The 20,780-nt window shown below is 32.6% G+C and overlaps 6 protein-coding genes across 6 annotated transcripts; 2 read left to right on the plus strand and 4 right to left on the minus strand.

Moving 5' to 3' along the window:
• The first annotated feature begins 3,328 nt into the window (after positions 1 to 3,328).
• LOC11441452 (pentatricopeptide repeat-containing protein At4g14820) lies at positions 3,329 to 6,761 on the plus strand. The gene is made up of 2 exons (XM_003610686.4): positions 3,329 to 3,971; positions 4,604 to 6,761. Exons 1-2 carry the CDS (start codon positions 3,373 to 3,375, stop codon positions 6,195 to 6,197), a joined length of 2,193 nt encoding a protein of 730 aa, XP_003610734.2. The 5' UTR covers positions 3,329 to 3,372; the 3' UTR covers positions 6,198 to 6,761.
• Positions 6,762 to 7,321: 560 nt separating this feature from the next.
• On the minus strand, positions 7,322 to 8,325 carry LOC11442723 (uncharacterized). The gene has a single exon (XM_003610687.4). It carries the CDS (start codon positions 7,833 to 7,835, stop codon positions 7,500 to 7,502), a length of 336 nt encoding a protein of 111 aa, XP_003610735.1. The 5' UTR covers positions 7,836 to 8,325; the 3' UTR covers positions 7,322 to 7,499.
• Positions 8,326 to 11,572: 3,247 nt separating this feature from the next.
• LOC11443151 (40S ribosomal protein S3a) lies at positions 11,573 to 14,105 on the plus strand. The gene is made up of 6 exons (XM_003610688.4): positions 11,573 to 11,719; positions 11,814 to 11,919; positions 12,547 to 12,684; positions 12,769 to 12,954; positions 13,332 to 13,532; positions 13,810 to 14,105. Exons 1-6 carry the CDS (start codon positions 11,661 to 11,663, stop codon positions 13,903 to 13,905), a joined length of 786 nt encoding a protein of 261 aa, XP_003610736.1. The 5' UTR covers positions 11,573 to 11,660; the 3' UTR covers positions 13,906 to 14,105.
• A 119-nt stretch (positions 14,106 to 14,224) lies between these two features.
• Positions 14,225 to 15,967, minus strand: LOC11443152 (uncharacterized N-acetyltransferase p20). Its single transcript, XM_003610689.4, has one exon. It carries the CDS (start codon positions 15,768 to 15,770, stop codon positions 15,198 to 15,200), a length of 573 nt encoding a protein of 190 aa, XP_003610737.1. The 5' UTR covers positions 15,771 to 15,967; the 3' UTR covers positions 14,225 to 15,197.
• Positions 15,968 to 17,155: 1,188 nt separating this feature from the next.
• On the minus strand, positions 17,156 to 18,071 carry LOC11443153 (uncharacterized N-acetyltransferase p20). Its single transcript, XM_003610690.4, has one exon. It carries the CDS (start codon positions 17,842 to 17,844, stop codon positions 17,227 to 17,229), a length of 618 nt encoding a protein of 205 aa, XP_003610738.2. The 5' UTR covers positions 17,845 to 18,071; the 3' UTR covers positions 17,156 to 17,226.
• Positions 18,072 to 19,298: 1,227 nt separating this feature from the next.
• LOC11438664 (uncharacterized N-acetyltransferase p20) lies at positions 19,299 to 20,152 on the minus strand. Its single transcript, XM_039834171.1, has 2 exons — positions 19,564 to 20,152; positions 19,299 to 19,491 (listed from the first exon to the last, which is right to left on the minus strand). The coding sequence occupies exons 1-2, from the start codon at positions 20,122 to 20,124 to the stop codon at positions 19,486 to 19,488; spliced, it is 567 nt and encodes a 188-aa protein (XP_039690105.1). The 5' UTR covers positions 20,125 to 20,152; the 3' UTR covers positions 19,299 to 19,485.
• Positions 20,153 to 20,780: the final 628 nt, after the last annotated feature.

Raw genomic sequence — 20,780 nt, forward strand, 5'->3', positions numbered from 1 at the left:
GTTTGTTTATGATATCAGGCATGGAAAGAATTGGGAGACTAAGACATCTTGTGGTTTTTAATTTTATTTTTAGATTAATAGTTGAGTTGTAATATTCATGGAAGAAATTGGGTAAAATTGGCAGGTTTGTTTGTTTGCTTTGTATGTTGAATGTGCATGTCATCGACTATTGTTTTTGTAATTGACGAGAAATCACACAATAATAAAGATAGCTAATTATGTCAGACGTTATTTCAAATAATACTGGAAATCCTTGGACAAGCGGTGTGGTGTGACTTCAGCTGGCTATATAATTGATATTAAGTGTTCTTACGTTGAATTGCGTGAATTTTTGTGTATGCACTTTGTTAATATATGATATTTATGTATGTCATCAGCATGAATATGCATATATTCACAGTGTGCAAGTTAGACTCGAGGATATGTCAATAATCTTAATTTTTTAAATTGTCTTTGCATCTTTGGTTAATGACATTCCTTCGTTAGGGACTTGGGTGCACATAGGCAGTCTTTGACGATGTAACCAAGTGAGAATCCTTCCATCCTTCATGATTATTTCTAATATTTCATTTGTAAGAGTAACAACAAGAATTGGTTAATCATTGTCGTCTGGTTTCTAGTAAGGTTTTACGTAAATAGTCATAATCTCCTCTTCGGATAAAATCTAAACACATGAATGAGAAATAGATGGTAAGATTAATAATGTTGTAAATATAAGAATGAGGAGGATCTTGTAGTGCATTTACATGTGGTGATTAGATAAACTACTATTGTAGGTAGTTACTTATGTTTCATTCATTCACTTATAAACAAACCAGCAGTGCTATATGTCCATCCAGAATTACAACATAGGGAATTTACCGCGAAGAATTTCCCACATTAGATAGATAGATTATCCTTTGATTGAAAAAGCGGATGGTGGGGATATAAAAGAGAGAGACAATAAGCAGTAAATGGAATACAACCACTCGGTCAGAGTAATTCAAAAATTGATAAGCAGCGACTAATTTCGACAATGATCATTCAGTAATTGACAAACTTACAACATAAAGAAAAGGGAAGAAAAAATCTAACAATCAAATTCTCAATTCTAATTCTTCTTCTTCTTCCCTTTTTATGCTTCCTTTCCCTCAATCACAATGTTTGATTTGTACAAAATTTCAGTAACAGTAAGTTCGAGGAGGATATTGTGACAATTAATCTCCCGCATATATTTTCAGTGAAATCTTATGTTTTGAGTTTGGTTTTATTTGGAATTGTTTATGGGAAAAGGAATGGTGAATTCTTTCTTATAGAAACATTGGAAAATCTTCCATTTTCTGTGAGTTTCCTTGATCACATCCCTCATCAACAAATAGGAAACTCAATGTCATTAACCAACCATCTACCCTAAAATCTTTATGATGACATATTCTAACAATGTTTCAAATCAAGTGTCTCAATATTCATATTTGTATGCAGACTTGGTCACTTGGAAAGTTTGGAATTAATTGATCTAATCCACAAAGAATCATACTATGTTGAAACTGAGCTTATTAAATGGTTTATTGCGTGTATAATAAGATGCTGCAGATTGACCGATCATGTCCATTGTCCTTCTCAATGCTAGGGAGTGCCACATTGCCCCTTCCAAAACTCAAGAACCCAACATTTTCAGTTGGAAGAATGTCAAACCAGAAGATTTAAATTCAAAAAGTTACAAGGATAATTAATTATGTTGATGAAGTACCAATGAATATTGTTTGGAGTTCATCAACTAATACTTATGATTTAACATTCTAATGTTGTAATGTATTAATGTCGGGAAATGCAAGCAGTTGTTGACTCTCGTACACAGCTCTTGTTTCTCAGTAACACAATGGGAAAAATCAAACAAGGGAGTGAAAGATTGTTCCCTTTATGTTTGATTATAAAGGGAGTATTTACAATTTAAATTATTAAATTATCCATTAAATAAACTCAATTGAGTTTTTTTATATAACTCAATTGAATTTATAGAGTATATGCTATATAGTAATAGTAATAAAATAATATAAGTATATGTTTTTACACGGAACTCATATTTATCACTTATCAATAAATTAAAATAAGTGTTCAAAAATGTATTAACGGATTTTCGCATATAGAAAATTTTGTAGTACTAAATTGATTCTATGATTTTATTTTATAATATTACTATTTTTTAAAGGAGCTTGGTGCAAATATTTTAACAAGTTTTTGAAGTTATTGACCTATTATAATATAATAATTTTGTCACTGCAAAATTAATTAAAATTAATAGCAAATGATAAAAATGAAAAATGATTATAATTATAATAATTCTATAGCATAGCTAAAAACTATATATGTCCTCACTGATGATGTTTCACAATACAACGACATATGTTTCGCTGCGCTACCCGCGCTTTACCAGGGGTATCGCTAGTGAAGTTGTGAAATTAAATTGATATTAAAATTAAATTGATATTAAAATCACTCATACTTTATTTATAGTTAAAAACTTTTCTTATTAGTCAAATGACATGACCTACAATGTCCATCCTTTACTCGACTATACAGGTAGTGCATGAATTTCCCTTGTTGGGGTGATCATGGTGCTCCATATTTTGGCTCTTAGCTTCCAATTTCACGGCATGATCTATTGACAAGGTCACAAACATTATTTATATCTATCGCCTTTTGTGGTTAAGGGTGATATAAAACATTTGACCTCGTTGTCCAGTAGAGTTTTGACTTAGTTTGAGATCGTTAAACACACGTTCTTAGTCAATAGACTTGAGAGCAAATCAATTTTCCTTTGCTCTTATGTCCTAGCTTTTGCATAACCTTCCATTGATTGAAAGTTTTCCTTGCCTAATCATTAATTGTCTATCTATTGATGTCACTTAGAAGGATAATTATTTGTAGGCGTAAACAAAGATAAACTAGAATTCTCCCAAACTATAGGGAGTAAATTGTATTTAACCCTTTATTCCATACAATCAAAGGTAAACTAGCTATTTGAAAATTCTTGCAAACACCGTCTTCTCATAATATCGAAGGAGATTCCGTCTTCAATTTTCAGAAACTAACATTTCTCTCCCTCTCTGACATTTTATTAACATTTCCCACTCCCCATACTAAAAATAAAAAATTGTGTCTGAAATGCAAGTAAACACGTAGAAAAGTGATAATTAGACAACTTTCTATCCAGAAGTTTTTATTTTTTTTGTTTTAAGTAAAAAGTTATCCCGTTTTTTATTGTTTAAACTCCTAAGGAAATGGCCAAAATTCTTATGCATAGCCTTGGACCAATTTTGTCTTGACTCTAGTCTTGGGTATCCACTTTATAGTTCATTTCATATCATATGATATCTTTCCTCCTTATTGAGTATGGCTATCGAAATGGCAATGACCACCATGTCCCACACACACAATCGCATAACAACACATCCTCAACTATTAACAACACTTTCATCTTCCACAACACTTTCTCACCTTAAACAAATCCATGCACAAATCCTCCACTCCAACACAACCCCCGAAAACACCAACACCCTCCTTTCAAAACTCGCTCTTTCTATTTGCACCCTCTCTTCTTCCTCCTCAAGCCTCCACTACGCTCTCTCCGTTTTCTCCCAAATCCCAAACCCACATACCCATTTCTCCAATCAACTCCTTCGTCATCTCTCTCGCAGTTCCTTCCCTGAAAAGACCATTTTTCTATATCATAACCTTAGAGCTATTAACGCTTTCGCTCTTGACCGCTTTAGTTTCCCTTCATTGTTGAAAGCTGTTTCTAAAGTTTCTGCTTTTAATCATGGCTTGGAGATTCATGGTCTTGCTTCAAAGCTTGGATTCGTTGACGACCCTTTTATTCAAACCGGGTTAATTGCAATGTACGCGTCGTGCCGCCGCATAATGGATGCACGGTTACTGTTTGATAAAATGTGTCACCCGGATGCTGTTGCTTGGAATATGATAATTGATGGGTATGCTATATACTAACATTAAGAGCTTATTTCGATTAACATATTTGAACTTATATACTAACATTAAAAGAAGGGGCATGTTTGGATTGGCTTATTTTAGGTTATCTATTGTCATAAGCACTTGTGGCACTGTTTAGAAGAACTTATGAAAATAGCATACAACATGTTCACGAGCTGTTTTCAGCTTATTTTCCATAAGCTTTCCAAGATAGTTTATAAAAACAACTTATTGCTTATATGAAAACAATTTTGACTTTATTTTATATTGTGTTATAGAAATAACTTATTCATAAACGCTTATATGATAAGCACTTACGCCATAGCCTGCATATTAAGTTGTTTGTCCAATCAAAGCCAAGTACTTCTAAAACTATTTGGGAGAGGTTATGGAAACAACTTATGATTTGTTATTAAGCTGTTTTTGTCTTATTTCCGTAAGCTATCCATGATAACTTATACGGAAACAATTTGACTTTATTTTATTTTTAGGTATAGGAATAGCTATGTATAAGTACTTATATGATAAGTGTTTATAGTATAAGCATTTAATTAAGTTGTTTATCCTTAGAGAGCCTAAATACTCACAAGCATTCAAGTTGTTACTTTTTTTAATAAGATTTTTTTTGAAACAGGTACTGCCAGAATGGTCATTATGATGATGCTTTAAGGCTCTTTGAAGATATGAGGAGCTCTGATATGAAACCTGATTCTGTTATCCTTTGTACTGTGCTTTCTGCTTGTGGCCATGCTGGAAATTTAAGCTATGGCAGAACAATTCACGAGTTTGTTAAGGATAATGGTTATGCTATTGACTCACATTTACAGACTGCTCTCATTAACATGTATGCAAATTGTGGTGCAATGGATTTGGCTAGGAAAATATATGACGGACTCTCATCGAAACATTTGATAGTTTCAACTGCAATGCTTTCTGGTTATGCAAAACTTGGAATGGTTAAGGATGCTCGTTTCATATTTGACCAAATGATTGAAAGGGACTTGGTGTGTTGGAGTGCCATGATATCTGGTTATGCTGAAAGTGATCAGCCTCAAGAGGCTCTTAAATTGTTCGATGAAATGCTACAGAAGAGATCAGTGCCTGATCAGATCACAATGTTGAGTGTCATTTCTGCTTGTTCTCATGTTGGCGCACTTGCTCAAGCAAATTGGATTCATACCTATGTAGATAGAAGTGGTTTTGGAAGAGCTCTATCTGTTAACAATGCACTGATTGATATGTATGCCAAATGTGGGAACTTGGTCAAAGCAAGAGAGGTATTTGAGAATATGCCTAGAAAAAATGTGATATCTTGGTCCAGTATGATCAATGCATTTGCAATGCATGGGAATGCAGATAGTGCTATAAAACTTTTCCGTAGGATGAAAGAAGTAAATATTGAACCCAATGGTGTTACATTTATAGGCGTCCTTTATGCTTGCGGTCATGCGGGTTTAGTTGAGGAAGGTGAGAAATTATTTTCATCCATGATTAATGAGCATGGAATCTCTCCGACCCGTGAGCACTATGGTTGCATGGTTGACCTGTATTGTCGAGCCAATTTCTTGAGAAAAGCTATTGAGCTTATCGAGACAATGCCTTTTGCGCCAAATGTTATCATTTGGGGATCCCTTATGTCTGCTTGTCAAGTTCACGGGGAGGCTGAGTTAGGGGAATTTGCTGCCAAACGGCTTCTTGAGTTAGAGCCTGATCATGATGGAGCCCTTGTGGTTTTGTCAAACATATATGCCAAAGAAAAAAGGTGGAATGATGTTGGGCTGATCAGGAAATCAATGAGTTATAAAGGTATCTCAAAGGAGAAGGCGTCTAGCAGGATTGAAATAAACAATCAGGTGCATATGTTTATGATGGCTGATAGATATCATAAACAGTCAGATGAGATATATGAGAAGTTAGATGAGGTAGTCAGTAAATTGAAGTTGGTCGGCTACAAACCTAGTACTTCAGGCATTTTGATTGATTTAGAAGAGGAAGATAAAAAAGAATTGGTTCTATGGCATAGTGAAAAGTTAGCAGTTTGCTATGGGCTAATTAGTAGGAGGAATGAATCCTGCATTCGCATTGTTAAAAATCTTAGAATATGTGAGGATTGTCATTCCTTTATGAAGTTGGTCTCGAAGGTGTATCAAATAGAGATTGTTGTAAGAGATAGGACTAGGTTTCACCATTGTAGTGGTGGTATTTGTTCTTGTAGAGACTACTGGTGATTCATTTGTATTAGTGAATGGAACTACACTGCTGCATCTCCATTTTTGTCTCTGTCCTGTACATATCATAGCATGTACTGGAACTTACTGAAGGTTCACTGCTACAAATTGTCAAAAAAAAAATCTTAATTTTTGGATTCAAAATACTATGAAGTGGCTTGGAGGTAGATAGTCTTGCTCATTGGAAATTTGGCCACGTTATTTACAGGTATGCCACACCAATCTTGGAATATGGTTCTGAGCAAAGAGTTTATATAACTTAATGGTAGAGGTTTGAGATCTCACGAAGAGAAGTAATGTTCACCAATCAAATATCCATTCAAGACTGAGCTTAGTGTTTGTATATGTGAAGCATAGGTCTAAACCTTGGTGAGAGTCAAGAGTTGTCTTAGATGATGACTGGTGAGTGTGTAGTGCGCGTTTCTCATCCATAATCAAAATAGGCGCAGCCTTAATTGTCAACTGTAGTTTTTCTTTTTTGACCATGCTATTGGTGTGAAGTATCCAAGTCAAGTTCCACTTGGACCAGCATAATGTTGCTATTGCCAATTATAGTTGGTATAATATAAGAGAGATCGGTGTAAAAAAAGTGTGGAAAAAATAAAAATTTTAAAATTTAATAATCATTTAATGTTCTGCTTTGTTTATGGTTGAGAGCTTTGGCAAGATACTTTTGTGATATAATTTTGGTTATTGATTTATGTTGACCCTCTTAGTAAAATATTGATCCAACTTGTTTAGTGGGAGTAACTTAAGATCTCACTCAAGGATCTAAAAAACTATATTTAAAGAGTGTGGCTGTCATTTGTTATTTGTGGAATATCTAACCTAACAATTAAAAAATTCATCAAACGTCACTTTTGACTTACGAAGTACGTTAGCTTCTTTTACATTTTTGAAAAATAAAAACAGATATGCAGTATTTTGTATCCATGTGAATCATTTGGAGAGGGTACTGTTGTTAAGATAACATGGAAAACAAAGTAGAAGATAACCCAAAATCAGAAGTGTTTGTGTGTTGAATGACTAAGTTTTGAGAGAGAATGGTTATTGATCATTTTCATGCAGAATATAATTGGGATTCACTTCTGTTGCCAAGAAAGGAAGCACAAACCATAGAAAGGTAAAAGGAAAAGAAAATAAACAGTTGGTATGAAATAAGAGTCCATAAATATACATACATACAAGAGGACAAAATGAAAAAGCATAACCACAAAAAAGGTAATTAAACATTTATTTCAACCATACCAAAAACGGAGTGATGGTGTGTCCTATTCCAACCTTTCCAATCTCCTCTGTTTTTTATTCACCACCTACTTGGGAAGTGGAAGTTGACCTCGTACTGTGTTTGTTTGATGAAGACAACTCAGTTGACCTTCTCCTGAGTATCTGTCTCATACCATCAGCAACACAAACTGCAGGATTTGATTTAATCTTACGACAGAACAACATGTGAGCTTTTATTGCTTCTTCCATTGCAAATGTCTTTTTCCCTCTAATAGCTTCATCTCTAACAGCTTCTGAACACAACCCACATAACCATTTTCCATCAAATTTTGACTTCACTTCACTGATGTAGTCTTGAGTGCAATCCTCTTTCAAGCCGCAACACTCACACTTCGCTGATTCGATTTCCATATCGAATGAAAAAAGCCGTTGGTATCTTATCTAAGGTTGAAGTTTTTATAAGGATGAGAATATTTGAATGAAGAAGAACGACAGAATATTGCAACCCACGTGTTAGTTAGTTATTTTGGTTGGATTCAAGTTCAATGATGAGTGATGACAAAGAAGGGTTTTATTTATATCTGGTATGTTGCTGAGTTTTCTAATTTGGGATTGATTGTGTTGTTAGTTGGTCCTTCAAGCACAAGCAAGTGTTTGTTGTTCAACAAGAGCTTTTATGGTGTTTGAAATGAGAGAAAAAGAGGTGCAATTATGCAAAAATGTAAGTAGGGAAGAGTGTAATAATTTCTTCCATGTTCTAAGGTACGTGGGGGCTATGGATAATAAGACGAGGCATGTTGGAGGGGCCTTCTTTTTGGCCCTCCTTACCATGGAATGCCCAAATTGTTGTCAAATACTACTACTACTCTGTCTTTTTTATAAGGATTAACAAATAGACTATTTTTAGTTTCTGATTATAACAAACATCAACCAATTTTTAAGAATATTAACCGGGTAATAGTCACTTTGGTTGAATTTGTAACAAGTAATCACAATAGTCTTTCAATCTATCGAAATTCTGAAATAGTTCCTGAGTGTACACTCTGTTGGTCAAAATAGTAATTGACGCTAAAATAATCCTTCAATTCTCAAAATAAATCTTTTCATACCGGAAACGATATGACAGTAAATAAGTATTTGTAAAATTGATATGACAAAAAATAAATATATTGAATGACTAATATGACAATATTAACAAAATATTTTATTGTGAGAGACTATTTTGATAAATAAAGTGTACAATCAAAGACTATTTTAAAATTTCGATACATTGAGGGACGATTGTGACTAATATTTACACATTCAGGAACCAAAATGACTATTACTCCAATATTAATTTGAGTATAGAATTTATTTTAGGGTTTAATTGATATACACACGTTGTAAAAAAAATTATATGCTAAAAAGTGTTTAAATGTGTTGAACTCAAATATACAAGGATTTATAACCTTTCCACTACGAAAAAAAAAAAAATCTAACTATGTAACCTTTCTCAAATGTATCTCCCTTAACTGCTAAGAAAATGAACAATCTCCTAACTCCATAACATGAACTGTCTACAAAGGACCAACAGGAAGGGTGGAATTGAGCTTTGAGGTGGGGGGGCCGCTTATAATATGAGTGAATAATTGCTATACTTGTCTCTACGTTCAAAATGTTCATTTATTTATCAGATCATAACATGTGTTCATTGATTTTATATTTTCGCAAGAAGAAATAGAAAAGTAAAGCATTTTGTTGAAAATTTGTTCTTCAATCTTGATGATTTAGGTTTGATACTCAGACATATGGGAAGATAAAAACATTTTTTTTATTGATTAAAATTCATATGGATCTCACTAAATTATGTGAAACTCTAACGGCAAAATATAAGGTGTTTGTGGTGTATGTTGTTATCACTTTAAATAATAGTAATGAAAAAATAAAAATCTAACTCTTTGTTGATTTCTTATCGTATTAGGTTGGAGTTCTAATTGGGGGTGCCCAAACTCATTTTCATAGCTCATATACATATCATTTTAGTTTATACAACCACTTTCTTCTATTTTCCTTTCTTTCTTTATTTTTTTAACTTTTCCATTTACTTTTCCAACTATCGACAAATCTACTTTATAAAACTGAGATGAGACAAGAACATGTTAATGTTGCGTAGTTGTTTTAGATATAAGAATCGTATGCCTATTCTTTTTTCTTTTTTTTAATTATTGATCTATGATCTTAGTTAATACGTTTCTAAGCTTTCAATTTGTCTTCCTATTACTTGACTATGATCTTCTAATAATCCTTTATTTATTTTCTAGATTCCAATGTTAAAGAAGAGAAAACTATGAGAAACTCTTAGAACGTTGCATCATAGACTGGTCTTGTTTGTTTGGTTACCTTAATTATATATATTCTATGAATGTTGACTAATATAATTAATATAATGATTTTTCTTATAGTGGCCATGTAATGGTTCATGCCCATTAGCTTAATTTACTTAATAATGTAAGGAAGGTCCTATCATATCATAATCAATAAAAAGCTTGAAGCAAACATCATTGACTACACGGCTAAGCAAACATCATATGTATGTAAATTTTAATCCTTTTCTCTTTGTATAGTCCTTTTCTTAATTATTGTCTGATAGTGCTTATATTCATGGTCATTATGAGAGTGTATCATCAGAGTTTTATGAGAAAAATCCATAAAGATTATAGTTTTGAATCTGGAAATAGCTCTTTTCTTGACGGTTCTCCACTGATTGTGACAAAACAGACCCATATGTGCGGTCTTCAGTCAATGAATGGAGATAGTATACATGTTTGAAGAAAGAATCATATTTCATACAAAACATTGTTAATATTCACTGAATCTTTGCAAAATTAAGGTAGAATTAGGGTAGTGATACCCTTTATATAAAATTTGTTTAATATTGTAATTTATTTTAAAATGTGACATGGTTGATGAGGGTGTATACTCAACAAAACTACATGAATATTATTGTGTTCGCTTTATATAAATTAATTGGTTCCTGACATTCATATATTAAGTTCCTTAATAAATGATCTATATACAGAATAATAATGGAATCACCCACTTGAGATGGATCTAGAAAACTACTACTAAACAAGAGACGGAAAATTATCATAAGATCCATTTAAATTTTTTACTATATTTTTTTTACGAAACTACTCCTAATTATTTAAAATCTTTTTATTATGCAATCCAAAATAATTTGATGAGTATATAATTTATAGGAAACCAAAAATATATGATGAGAAGATAAACTAATAAAATTTAAAGGTACCACCACCCTCAATTCGATTATAATCATATGTTATTGTTTGATGAAACATAACTGTTACTTATTTGTTAGATTATTAAAAAGGGACGTTGGCTTATTTGGCTCTCAACTTTATGGGTGTTGTGGAAGGTTCGGAATGAGAAGACTTTTAATGGGAGAAATTTTGATGTGGAAGAGATAGTGGAGGAGATCAAGGTGTTGTCTTGGAGGTGGTTTTTGAGTAGAACTAATATCCCAGTGTGCCTTTTCTTTGAGTGGAGTTGGAATCCGATTTTGTGTCTTGGGAGAGAAGGGAGGAGGTAGGCGTGGCTGGAATTTTGGGCGTGTTTTAGCAGAGCTCCAATCTTAAATATAAGAAAATGTAATAACTTTGATGATGCAAATTCTAAAATACCCATAAAGTCATATACATATTACTCCATCCGGTCATATATATAGGAAATATTTGACTTTTTTGATTCATTCAATAAATGATGTATTTGGTCTATATTCTATACTAGATACATCAATTACTCAATGAATCTAAAATTAATGCTGAAATTAATTTTATTTTTTAATTAATACTATTTTTTTCAATTAAAACTATGGAGGTATTACAAGTTACAAGCTACAAGCCTATCAAAACCTCCTACAAGTACATTTTTTTTGGTAATATGATACCAAACCAATTGAAACACATAATAATATTTGAAATATATTATCAAATAAAAAACTATAGTTATTAACACATTTTGATCAAATTTGGGGGGGGGGGCAAAAGAGCAACAATTCAATTGAATAAGAGAAAGCCGACGAGTATTACCAAACAATGCACTAAGCCCAAAACCCGTAAGCCCAAAAGGTTTAACCTGAATATATAACACAGCTTCATCTTTCATTCTAACATTAGGGTTTCAGGTTTTGTGCATTTCTTCGACTGTCAGCAGCAGCAGCACCTCGAGAGCACAATCATGGCGGTCGGAAAGAACAAGAGAATTTCAAAGGGAAAGAAGGGTGGCAAGAAGAAAGCGTAAGCTTTTTCATTCATTCATTCCCTTTCAATCTCATTGCTTTTCATTTTTGTTATTTAGCTCTGATTTTTTTATTCAATCATCAATTTACAGCGCTGATCCATTTGCCAAGAAGGATTGGTATGATATCAAAGCCCCTTCCGTCTTCCAAGTGAAGAACGTTGGCAAAACCTTGGTTTCTCGTACTCAGGGTACCAAGGTACACTTTTTCTGAATAATTCTCAATCTAAATTTATAATTTCTTTCTAATGCTTCTGGGTCATTTAATTTTTTTTAATATTTTAATTGGGATTCGTTTAAAGTTGAGATTTGGTTAGTTTGTTTACTGATCTCTATCTATGTGTTGTGAAATTATATTGTTCTTAATTGTTATTGTGATCAATTGGTTGCAGATATATTTTATAGAACTAATGCTAATATACCGTGTCCCATAATGCCAATAACAATGAATACAGTTTATAGAATGCTTATATGCTTTATTCTAGATGGAATGAGGATAATGAATATAGTTTATATAATGAATGCTTATATGTCTTTTAATTATATCTAGATGGAATGACTATAAGCTTTGTTCATGATTAATTAGTGTTTAATATTGTTTAGGAGCTTTTTATTTTTTAAAGTTATAGTTTTTAGTGAATTTGTTGTTACTGGCAATGTACTTTTTTGACTTGGTTTTCTAGATCATTATCAAGTATTGTTTATTATTGTTTAGGAGTCTTATCTTTGTTAATTTATTTACTTTAAGTCTTTTGGTTGTATGGACAATTTGATTTGATTGACATGGTTATCTCAATGATGATTCTATGTTGTTTTTACATATCAGATTGCTTCTGAAGGACTCAAACATCGTGTGTTTGAGGTTTCATTGGCTGATCTTCAAGGAGATGAGGACAATGCATTCAGGAAGATTAGGTTGAGAGCTGAAGATGTTCAGGGGAAAAATCTTCTTACCAACTTCTGGGTATGTTAGTGGCTGTGTATTTTTTTATTGTGTTCTGTTGTTTCATGAAGAGTATATGATGAATTCTATGTATTTTTTCTACAGGGTATGGATTTTACCACCGACAAGCTTAGGTCATTGGTGCGTAAGTGGCAGACTCTCATTGAAGCTCATGTGGATGTTAAGACCACTGATAACTATACTTTGAGAATGTTCTGCATTGGGTTCACCAAGAGGCGCTCAAACCAGGTGAAGAGGACTTGTTATGCCCAATCAAGTCAAATCCGTCAGGTATTTTCACTACAATATTGCTAGTGGTTTCATTTGAACTCTGCTTTGTCTTTAACCTATTTTATACCTTATAATTATCTGTTCCAGCTTGTAGGATGTTAATTGGTGTACATTGTAATTGCATATCTCTTTTAGTCAAGCACTTATATAGCTAATTTATAGTGTATGTAGTAAATTAAGTTATATCTTTACTAGTTAATTGTTCCCTCTGATTTTGCTTATCCACCCTTATTGTTTTGCTCATAAATATCTCCTACTCCTTGTTTTGATACATACTTGACAATATGTATAGTTTTGAATCTCTGTTTATTCTTAGGAAATGGTTTGCTATGTCAGATAGCATAATAAGCTTATATGTTTTCCTTTATCTTTTTCAGATTCGTAGAAAGATGAGGGAGATCATGATAAACCAGGCAACTTCATGTGATTTGAAGGATCTGGTACGCAAGTTTATCCCTGAGATGATTGGAAAAGAGATTGAGAAGGCTACGTCCAGCATTTACCCACTGCAGAATGTTTTCATTCGTAAAGTTAAGATCCTGAAAGCTCCCAAATTTGATCTTGGGAAGTTGATGGAGGTATGTCTTTTATGTCCACTACTAGACTTGAAACCACTACTTTGTTCCCATTTGAATGAAAGTTACGATATTTAATGATTCCTTTACACTAGAATGTTAGTCAACCCATTTTGAGCTGTTTTGGTTATAAATTTTCCATTCGACAAATTATGATTCCAAGATATAATTATGCTATTTTTCGGTCAAAAACAGAAAACCATTGTTGAACGATCCATATTATTGTGTTATTTTTCAGTTTTCTTCAGTCTGTTAATTCATTGTTAATTTTTGGTCATAGGTTCATGGAGATTACTCTGAAGATGTTGGTACAAAGGTTGAACGACCTGCAGATGAAACAATGGTTGAGGGAACCCCAGAAATTGTTGGAGCTTGATCCATTTCATAATGCATTTTTGTTTGTTTAGGATGCTTCTCCTGCTTTTACCGATATTTATTCCAAAGTTTTGTTGTTGACTTGAATGTTTTTTTACTGTAATTTAAATCTGGATTTTTGGCATGTCATTTTCTAGTAATGGTATGGTATTTTAGACCTAAGCGTAAGAAGCACCTATTAATGCCTCTATTGTCTTTTTACTTTGCTTGGCTCTTATTTTGATTCTTAACTAGGCAAACAATGCATTTTTATTTTCTATGTTACAAACATCAAATATAAAAAATTGGAACAATAAAAATAGATTCAACTTTGGCTTTACTTGATTGTAATGGTATTTGTCATATTTTGTGCTTTGTTTAAATCACATTACATTTTGGATAACTTCTACAAACTCTACTGAAGAAATAGGGCATCCTGTTAGACTGTTTTGGCCAGGGCTTGCAGATCCTTCTGAACTCATTTCATTCATTACTGATGAATCCTGGTTGTTCCCCATTTCGTGAGTTCCACCTGCTTGTAGTTCCTCCTTGTAGTTTCTGCTTGAATATGAATCTCTTTGACAAAAATCAGTTATAACAAGCTTTTGCATATTACACAAGATTCATTCGTTCAAGGTTCCTCCGTGAATATTACAAGATTTTGGCAACCGATTTTGCTCAAGTCTATCTATATAAGTCAGCCAACTCAAATTTTCAAGTTATAACAAGCTTTTGACTCCATTTTATTTGCATGTCGCTGAAAACAGACTAACATTGAGTTTAAATTTGTTGGAGAACATCGAATTTCCAGTTAGTCTTCCATGATGATAGACATAGTTTGAATAAAGATCATCTTGTTTTCTAAACGAATATGAACATCTAATTTCTTTTTTTCAACGACAGAGGTAAGAACCATCATATGCATCAGTAGTCTCAATATCCATCATTAGTTTATGTTTAACACAATGAATTGAATTCCAATTTTCTATTTCAAGGTAGAGGAAATTTGATTTTGACATTCAAAAGATATTACAGCGAATGATAGATTGGAAAGAATTAGACATAGGAAGCCATCCAAATTTGGTCATGCTCTGCTTGCAAGACAGAAAATCCTGTGCAGCAAAATATGTTAGATTGGGCAATACAGAGGGCTGCATTTCAATAGTCTTTTAAAATCCACCAAATAAGCAAAAGCTAAAAAGCATATACAACTTAAATAATAGATGTCATAGAGATGGAGAACACATCATCTATCTTAATGTGTGTGATTTTGTCATAGGGTGAAAATTCTCCTATATTTTCCAAACAATTGAATCATAGTTGGGGATCAGTAAAGAGAACACTGGAGATGATCATATCTCTACTTTTTCCTTTCATGACCAAATATTTCCTAAGAACTCCCTCTTTTTGGAAACCAGCTTTCTCCAAAACTCTTTGAGACCCAGCATTTTCCACATCAACAAGAGCTTCAAGCCTTTCCAAGTAAGACAACTCACAGAATGCAACCTTAACCACTTGTTTCACAACACAAGTGGCAACCCCTTTACCCCAATATTTAGAGCCTAGAACATAGCCAAGTTCTGCACATTTGTTCCTGGATTTATCACCAGGTGAACTCGAGGATAGAGAAACACACCCAATTGCACGATCATTGATGCATATTGCTTTGCACCATAGAAACTTGGTAGCAATATTTTCAATGAAGTTGATGCCATCATCCTTGCTGGTGTAGAGTTCCCAAGAGCAGAACTTGGCCACTTTTTCATCAGTTGTCCATATCATGAGATCATCAAGGTCAGAAAGATTAAGGGGTCGGAGTGTGATTTGGGTTAGATCAATTCTCTCTTCTTTGGCACCTGGTTTGGAAGAAATAGAAGTTATCTCCATCTCAACACTTGTTTCTTTCTTTTTTTAGTGCTTACTCTTGTGTTTTCTTTTATCTTGGTTAATTTGGATGCATTAAAGTGTTGAATTTTAGGCTATTTATATAGGTCATGGAAATGAAAAAAAGGACAAGTAGAGTTAAAGGAAGTTGCACGGAAGAAGGTATCAAGCAAGAAAAAGGTAGTAAATAGTAAGGGATTTCAAGGCTGCTTTATGTCTCTGCCTGCCATGGTTGACTTGAATATGCATTAAAATGGATCCAAGCCTATGAAATTCTTTATATATGCTAGCAAAAATTATATTATTTTTTTAATACTTGTAGAGAAAAATAAATTAATCATCCATTATTGATATATAACTATAATCATCGCAATTAACCAAAAAAATATTTGTGATCAAAATACAAAATGTAATTGTTTTTATCTAAATCATATATACTCCAACACCTAAGTTATTTTTGGACAGGTTTTGACCCCTATGCTACGTTATCAACAAAATTATCATTAAGACTGTAAAAAAAAAAAAAAATTATCATTAAAAGAACTCAGAATAATTTAGACTATTTTATTTTATTCTAAATCTTGGCTCTATCCAATAACCAACAATTGAAAATCACTTTTAATAAATTATGTCTAATGTTAGTTAATTTGGTGTCTTCTCTCTTATTACCATGATCTATGAATAACACGACTTTTAAATTTAGTTTATCAAGAGACAACTCTAATCAAGGGATGGAGTTTCTCATGAACAGAGGGAGGGCCGCGACCCGATAGAAGAAAATATTTCATATGGAAATTATTAAATTACCCTGATTTGTTTTAAAAATAAAATTACAAGAGTTATACATCATATTTAGTAGACAAGTAATGAATTTGTTTTGGTCTAATGATAGTTAAAAAGCTTTTAATATTTGATATATGCATATAGTTGAAAAATTATCCAATAGATTTCATGAGATATTGAAAAATCATAGATAGGAAGTGATTTTGTTGTTTTGTGTGAATAACGACGATTCAAGAGATGGCATGTGCGACAGTGCGAGGTGTGGGTGGGTTTGTAGAGAGCAGAAACAGAATGGATAAGGCATCACCATTTTTTTGTATACATTTGATCTTCCTAGGACGCATGTTCAAATGTATATGCGAAGTATCTCATATTAGTCAATAGTCATGTACAATATGTTTTTTTGTTAGAGGATGTAAAATCTGTTTAAAGAAAAAAAGAAATTACATACATATGAGTGGAGCATCGTTACTTTAAAACGTACACATACATATACTTTTTCAATTTTAAAGCATCTAAATCAATACCTTAATTACTTGATAGGAGATTGTACGATGATATATCTGGATCATGGTTCAATTAGATTGAATCGGACAACCAATAAATTAATAAAATAAAATAAAAAAAATTAAATGATAAATGCAAAGTGTCCTTTAATTTTGTTACATATATTTAATCATAGTTGAATATCAGTAGAAAGAAGACTGAACATGATCATATCTCTGCTTTTTCCTTTAAAGAATACATACTTTCTAAGAACTCCCTCTTTTTGAAAACCAACTTTTTCAAGTACTCTTTGTGACCCAACATTATCCACATCAACAAGAGCTTCAAGCCTTTCCAAATATGAAAATTCACTGAATGCAAATGTAACCATAACCATTTGTTTCACAGCACACGTGGCAATCCCTTTACCCCAGTATTTAGAGGCTAGAACATAACCAATTTCTGCACATTTGTACCTGCTCTTATCATGAAGTGAACTCGAGAACAACTTAATACACCCAATAACATGATCATTATGGCATATTGCTTTGCATTGTAGTAGATATTCACTTTCTATATTTTCAATGAAGTTGATGCCTTGGTCTTTGCTGGTGTAAGGTTCCCCCCAGAACTTGGCCACTTTTTCATCAGTCTGCCACACCATTACATCATCAAGGTCAGAAAGATTAAAGGATCGGAGTGTGATTTGGTTCAAATCGATGATCTCTTCTTCTTTGGCACATGGTTTGGAGGAAATAAAAGTTTCTTCCATAACTTGTGTTTCTTTTATGAGTTTATTTGGATGCATTCAACAAGTGTTTATTTTTAGGCTATTTATAAATAAAGTCATGGAGATGAAAAAAAGGAAGTTGCACGGAAGAAAGGTCGAAGTTGGGATCAAGCAAGAAAGTGAAGTAATGGATTTCAAGGCTGCTTCATGTCTCTGCCTACCTTGGTTGACTTGAATATGCATTAAATGGGATCCAAACCTATGAAGCTCACATCCATGAAAATGAAAGTATTGTAGTTCTTTATATATGCTAGCAAAAACTATATATATAATTGTTTTTATTCTTGTAAAGAAAAATAAATTGATCATCATTCCTGTGTATCTTGTACGGTTCTATTTATATATATATTAAAGTGTTATTGAAAAACAATTACAATAATTTTTTTTTTTGTCTTCTTTCCGAATGTGCAACAAGTGGGGTTTTGGCACTCCTTGTGCTGAAATCTCCAAATTTTCAGTAATATAATCCATTTTAACTTTTTCAAAAAAAAATGAATTTGATAATTCTAAGTTGTGCTTTGGCTCTAATGATAGTTAAGAAGTTTGTTTTTTTAATACCGATACTATATGCACTATATGCTGTTAGAAAGAAAAAAAAAACCATATGGACTATAGTTTAAAAATATTATCCAATGGATTTCATGAGATATTGAAAAATTATAGATATGCAACAAGTGATTTTAGTTGTTTTGTGATTCAAGAGATGGCTTGTGGGATGGGTTTCTAAAGAGCAGAAACAGGATGGATAGGCATCACTGCATCAATTACGGTGGTCTCTAATCTATAGCTAAGCTACTAGTGTCTAATAATTTGATAATTTCAACACCATTTTTATGTATATCATTTACATCTTCACTAATCTACCACAATTTTATATACCTTTGATCTTCCTAGGATGCACCTTATAGACCTAAGCATAAGCAGCACCTTATAGAGATTACTCATAATATAATATCTAAGAGTGTGTTTGGATGGGGAAATGTTTTGAGGGAATGTATTGTTTTGAGGGAATTCAAATACTTTGGGGTGAATTCCATTGTTTGGATAATAATTTGAAGCATTTTCAAAATATGGAAATTTATGAAGTATTTTGTTCAAGTTAAATTTAGAGGATTTCAAATGACACCTAAAAGCTAAGAATTTCAAATTTCTTCATTGTTGTTATTTTTCATATTTTGCATTTTGGTCCTCAAATTTTCCAAAAATTTCAAATTGACCCCAATAAATTTCCAAAAATTGCAAATTGGTCCCTCAATTTTTTCAAAAATTATAATTTGACCCCTCAAATTTTTAAAATTTACATTTTGACCCCTAATTTCAATTTTCAAATTTGACCCAAAAAAATTAAAATTTATAAAAGTTGTCCAAAAATGATGACAATGAATTTTTTTATTACTTCATCCAAACAAAAGAATTGAGAAATGAAAGTAATTTAATTAAATCATTTAAATTGTCTAGAATTCTAAATTCTTTAAAATTTCTCAATTACCTCATTCAAACACACTCTAAAACTGTTTTAACTTCGCTTGCCTATTACTTTCCTTTCTTAACAAGGCAAACCTCAAATATCACAAAAAAAGAAAAATGTAATACATCAGAATTGATTCTAAAGATAGATTTCAATATTAAAAGAAAATTATGATTGAAAAATGAAACGTATTAAAGTTGGAAACTCAAGGAGGCCAAGATGCCTAAGGGTGAATATTTTCCTATGATTTCCAAACAAATGAATCATAGTTGGAGATCATTAGAAAGAACACTAAACATGATCATATCTCTGCTTTTTCCTTTCATGACCAAATACTTCCTAAGAGTTCCCTCCTTTTGGAAACCAGCTTTCTCCAAAACCCTTTGAGACCCAACATTTTCCACATCAACAAGAGCTTCAAGCCTTTCCAAGTACGAAAATTCATCGAATGCAATCTTAACAATTTGTTTCACAGCACATGTGACAATCCCTTTACCCCAATATTTAGAGCTTAGATTATAGCCAAGTTCTGCAGATTGTTTCCTGCTTTTATCTTCAGGTGTGAACAAAAGAACACAGCCAATAGCACGATCATTAATGCATATTGCTTTGCAACAAAGAAACTTGCTTTCTATACTTTCTATGAAGTTGATGCCATCTTCTCTGCTGGTGTAAGGTTCCCAAGAGCAGAACTTGGCCACCTTTTCATCAGTATGCCACACCATTACATCATCAAGGTCAGAAAGATTAAAGGATCGGAGTGTGATTTGGTTCAAATCAATGATTTCTTCTTTGCCACATGGTTTTGAAGAAATAAAAGTTTCCTCCATCACAGAATTACTTTTGTTTCTTTTATGAGTTATTTTGAGGCTATTTATAAAGTCATGGAGTTGAAAAAAGAAAAACTAGAATGAAAGGAAGTTACATGGAACATGGAACATGGGATCAAGCAAGAAAAGGGTATTAAGGGGATTCCAAGATTGCTTTCTGTCGGTGTGTGTCTACCATGTTTGACTTGACTTGACTATGTGTTTAATGGGATCCAAATCAATGTTAAAAAAATAGGGTTAAATAGTGAAACATTATCATATGATTTTGATTCCAATACAATATAATTGATTTGGTCAGTTAAATAAATGAATTGAATTAGTTTAACCAAGTAACATCCCAAATGAACAATGCACTTAAAACATTCAAATATATACCCCTGTCTCTAAATTTTTGAGTCAATCCTTAATTAGTTGATGAACTGGAATGGAACATCCACAAATTCAACAACAATAGAAATGAAATTACAAATTGAGTACAACTTCTTCTTAAATTCTACCATAACCTCCTGACTAGCAACGGAGAAACACATCATCATCTCCAATATCATGCCATTTTCAATAAAAAATTTAGCCAAAAATAGATCATGATCGTCTCCAATAACTTCTTTAAATTTCACAACATAGAGAGAAGCCAAACATTCGGGCACAACAGCCGA

This window comes from Medicago truncatula, chromosome 5, assembly GCF_003473485.1.
Source record: "Medicago truncatula cultivar Jemalong A17 chromosome 5, MtrunA17r5.0-ANR, whole genome shotgun sequence".
Taxonomy (NCBI): domain Eukaryota; kingdom Viridiplantae; phylum Streptophyta; class Magnoliopsida; order Fabales; family Fabaceae; genus Medicago; species Medicago truncatula.